This window comes from Anopheles cruzii, unplaced genomic scaffold (genome assembly GCF_943734635.1).
Source record: "Anopheles cruzii unplaced genomic scaffold, idAnoCruzAS_RS32_06 scaffold01540_ctg1, whole genome shotgun sequence".
NCBI classification, from domain to species: domain Eukaryota; kingdom Metazoa; phylum Arthropoda; class Insecta; order Diptera; family Culicidae; genus Anopheles; species Anopheles cruzii.
In genome coordinates this window covers 133-4,962 of record NW_026455125.1, presented here as the reverse complement: position 1 = coordinate 4,962, position 4,830 = coordinate 133, and the positions used below count along the sequence as shown (strand labels likewise).

The window sequence follows — 4,830 nt, the reverse complement described above, 5'->3', positions numbered from 1 at the left end:
GAGCCTCCCTTGACCCCTAACCACTTTCTTTTAGGGACTTCCAACGGCAGTAGACCCCCAATCGCCCTCGTCAAACCAATCGAAGTAGGCGCGCTAGCCTTGGTTGCGGACAACAACCACCCAAGGAACTATTGGCCCAGTGGCCGGATCATCAAGGTCGTTCGTGCCAAGGACGGACAGGTGCGACGGGCAACCATACAGACGGGAGCCGGACTTCTGGAACGGCCAACCACCAAAATCGCGATCCTGGACGTGGCACCGCCCGACGAAGCACATCCGGTGGAGCCGCTGGATGAACGGAGTGAAGCGCAAGCCCGCGCTTCACTGCGGGGAGAATGTTACGAACAAGCAACGTCAGCGGCTCCATAGCGCGGCGGTTGCGATCGCAGTGGCGTCGATTTGGGGTCGTCGCGAGACCTACCCCCGAGAGAGTCCCCGGCCGGCGTCGCTGAGTCCCGAGAGAGTCCCCGAAGCTGTGCTATCACAAGGGAAAATAGGCAGCGATAAACCTGTCGCATTTGCTTCCAGAACTTTGAATAAGTCCGAAGAAAATTACTCCGCAATAGAAAAAGAATTACTTGCTATTGTGTGGGCTTGCAAATATTTTCGCCCATACCTTTATGGTAGAAAATTCACTTTATACACTGATCATAAACCCCTAACGCACAGCCTTAACCTCAAAGACACTAACACGAGGCTTATTCATTGGCGCCTCTATTTAGAGGAATTCAACTACGAGATTAAATACAGATCTGGAAAACAGAATGTTGTTGCAGACAGTCTTTCAAGAATAAGACAAAATTTGAATGCAAATAGCGCGGAAGAAGATTCTTCTTCTTCCACAGGAGCAACAGCGCATTCCGCAGATACTGACGATTCTGTATTCATCTCGTGTACCGAATTACCATTAAACGCTTTTAGTAATCAAATCGAACTGAATATAGGCCCCAATGAAGAAGAAAAATGTGAAGAAATATTCCCACGAAACTTCAGGCGAACGATTATAAAATTAACATTTGATGAAACGTATCTCATAAACATGTTTAAAGAGTTTATAGATGTCAAGAGATCGAATTGTATTTTATGTCCTGAAAATTTAATGGGGGTAGTTCAAAACACTTACAAAAAATATTTCAGTAGAGAGTAAACATTCAAAGTTTTCCTTACAAAAAAGAAAGTAATAGATCTGCAGTCAGCAGAAGAACAAAACCAAGTAATTGAGAAAACTCACGAAATTGGACACCGCGGCATTTGGGAAAACAATAAGCGTATCTCAAACAATTATTTTTTTCCCAAAATGAATAAAAAAAAATACAACAGTTCATAAAACTATGCCGCATCTGTAATCAAAACAAATATGATCGCCATCCATACAAAATCAAATTGGGTCTTACCCCCGATGCAAAACAACCTCTGGATATAGTTCATTTATACATTTTTATTAAACAATTAAATTTCATTAAACAATCATTTGTAGATAAATTCTTCAGATTCAGAACAATAATTCCTATTAAATCTAGAAATATCCAAGACGTACGAAAAGGACTGGGGAAGTTTTTCTCTATCTATTGATCCCCAAATTTGATTATTGCCAATAACGAACCAACATTTAAGTCCATTGAAATCAGATCACTTTTGGAAAGCTTAAACATCAAAACATTCTTTATCCCTCCCAACCATAGCACAAGCAATGGTACGGTCGAGAGATTTAATTCGACACTTGCCGAAATTTTTCGATGTATTAAGTTATCACATATGGATTTAACAGAGAAAGAAGTATTCAGAGTTGCTTGTTCTATTTACAATGTGGTGGTATCAGCAGCAAGGCGATACTGTAGGTGCCGGCAGCAGTAGTGTAGGTGCGGCAGCAGTAAGGCGCTAGTATAGGTGGCGGCAGTAGTCAACCGTCAACTATTCCTGACAACGTTGCGCTAGTGTGCGTGCCGGTACGCGGCCGGTACGAGCACGGTTAGAACGTGATCGCGCACGTAGCGAGTCAGTCTCGCCTAGATTGTGAATAAAGTCAGTACCCGTCAATCAGCTTGTAAATGTAAATAAAGTAACACTATCGTGCTAAGTCAACGGCACGAGACATTACATTGGTGACCCCAGAGAGAACACAAAATCCAGCACCCGGTGACAAAGAACCTGCCGATGCGTGGTCTGACCGTAAAAAGTTATCATATTTTGCTTTGCACATTGAATAAGCTACTGAGCATAAAAGTGAACCTGTGTGACTAGCAAAGACAAGCATCAAGCGGAGCTCCCGCGTGGCGCATACAGCGAGAACGACGACACGTCAGCACGCGCCACAGCGGCCGCCATCGCAAATTCGCAGCAAGGTCACTGACTGGCAGGATCCGCCATGTCGCTTAAAACCAACGAAACAGAAACGTCATCGGCGGCATCAAACTTTTTCCCAGCAGTGGAAAAAATTTCAACCAAACTTCCATCGTTTTGGGAAGAAGTGCCAGAAGTCTGGTTTGTACAAGCAGAGGCTGAGTTTGAGATATCACGAGTAACGCAGGAACGCACGCGCTACTCGTACCTTATAAGCGCGCTACCGAAAGAGACCTTGGCGAAGGTGCTGGACATAATCAAAGCACCGCACCCGGAACAGCCGTACACCCACCTGAAAGAGCAAATCCTTGCTCGCCTTTCATCGAGCGAAGAAACCAGGCTGTCGAAACTGCTGTACCACGTTGAGATCGGCGACAGAACGCCTTCCGATTTCTTTCGGCACATGGTGCAACTAGCGGGATACTCGACCGACCTGTCAGTGAACCTAATCCAGAAACTGTGGAAGTCGAGACTGCCGAAACAAATTGAGATAGCGCTGATCGCAGTGGACACCAAGGAGCACGCCGAACAGCTGAAGATCGCGGACCGCCTATGGGAGTGCACGCAAAGCAACGGCATCGCACAGGTGGAGCAGAACAACAACAGCGAGCTAAGTGAAATGCGACGGGAAATCGGCGAACTGCGCGAGATGCTGAAAGGGCTGAACACACGCGGAAGAAGCAACTCACGGTCGCGAGGCGAGTTCCAGGGAGATCGATCGCCAAGCAGATCAGGGTCGAGACAGCGTCAATATGCAACGTGCTGGTATCATTACCGCTTCGGGAAAAACGCCAAAAAATGTATCCAGCCGTGCAACTTTACAACCGATGACGACCAAAAAAACTAAACTGCTCGAGGATCGGGACGGACACTCCGCGAGCATCGCACAGCTTCACCGCTCGTCTATTCATCAACGACGACATAACCAAACTTACCTTTTTAGTTGATACGGGAGCTGATGTATCCGTCATTCCACACCACATGGCAAAGGGAACCTCCACACCAACAGACACAACACTCACAGCAGCCAACGGAAGTACCATTAAAACGTTTGGTACAAAGCTGCTTAGCGTAAGTCTGGGATTGAGGAGAGTGTTCCGACACGTTTTCATTATAGCCGCCGTTAATAGACCCATTTTAGGAGCAGATTTCTTGTTCAAGAACAAAATATTGGTGGATCTTAGCAAACGAAAGTTAATCGACGCGACCACCCATCTCAATACGCTGGGCACGATCGCAATGGTAGATACGCCCTCACCAAAAAACAGCAGGATGGAAGACAATGAATTCAACGCAATATTAAAGCGATACCCATCACTGCTAGAACCACCAGACTACAACGCACCAGTACGACATTCGGTGACACACTATATCGAAACCAAAGGCAACCTACTTTCTTGGAAGTTGATGGAAGTCTAAATTTCCTGAAGTGGGAATGTGCTATTCCGGGGAAAAAGGATGTAAGTCGTAGATAAAAGCCATAATTTAACCGGCCTTAATGGCCTAAAATCTTACTCTTCTTCTTTCAATGCCGGAACAAATGTTTCCATTGTTTTGTGATTTCAGACATCATGGGAAGGAGGTCTGTACAAAATGGTTATGATTTTCGAAGAGGATTATCCGATTAGTCCACCGACATGCAAGTTTGATCCTCATCTGTTTCACCCAAATGTATACCGGTCCAGCTCTTTCTCCACTCGCTCGCAGCGCAGCGGTTTGAGGACATCAAAACCGGAGACATACAAGAGCTGACCAGACAGATTACCAAAGCATGTGACGCCACCATGCCACGACGCAGCAGCAAACCTGGCCCGCGTAGGTCACTTTATTGGTGGACTACCAAAATGACCGATCTTCGTGTGGCTTCCAATCACGCGAAAAGAGTCATGGAAGGTTTCAAAACTACACCAGAGTTCGAAGAAGCCAACATCGCATACCAACAGTCCATACGAGCAATGGAAGAAGAGAGCGCTCAACGCAAGAAGATCTGCGCAGTGGATTTGGCGAACTCAGCGGCTGACAATCTGTACGGTAACGCATACAGGTTGGTCAGATCGAGGCTCCAAGGGAAGCGAAGCCCGCCGATTACCGATCCAGAAATGCTGGATGGCATCGTGAGACACCTGTTCCCACAGCACCCGCTGATCACATGGCCAACTAGACGAGTCAGGGATGAAGACGCACCCATCCGCCGTGTAACCAATGAAGACATCCTGCGTATTGCGAGCCAACGCCTGCCGGCCAAAAAGGCCCCTGGCCCGGATGGGCTGCCAAATTACGCGGTCAAGACGGCGATGGCACTCTACCCGGAAGTCTTTCGGCGGCTGTTCCAACGGCTACTTGATCGGGGAACATTCCCCACCCAGTGGAAGACTCAGCGGTTGGTATTGCTCAACAAACCTGGCAAACCACCTGGCCTACCGTCGTCGTATAGGCCATTATGCATGCTTAACTCTGTCGCTAAAGCGTTTGAGCGCATAATATTGGATC

At 47.0% G+C, this 4,830-nt stretch overlaps 1 protein-coding gene across 1 annotated transcript; it reads left to right on the top strand.

Moving 5' to 3' along the window:
* Positions 1–2,365: 2,365 nt before the first annotated feature.
* On the top strand, positions 2,366–3,187 carry LOC128276543 (uncharacterized). The gene has a single exon (XM_053015000.1). It carries the CDS (start codon positions 2,366–2,368, stop codon positions 3,185–3,187), a length of 822 nt encoding a protein of 273 aa, XP_052870960.1.
* Positions 3,188–4,830: the final 1,643 nt, after the last annotated feature.

What these genes read in the sequence shown, in the direction of transcription:
- LOC128276543 (XM_053015000.1), top strand. Translation starts at nt 2,366, where the DNA reads ATGTCGCTTAAAACCAACGAAACAGAAACGTCATCGGCGGCATCAAAC.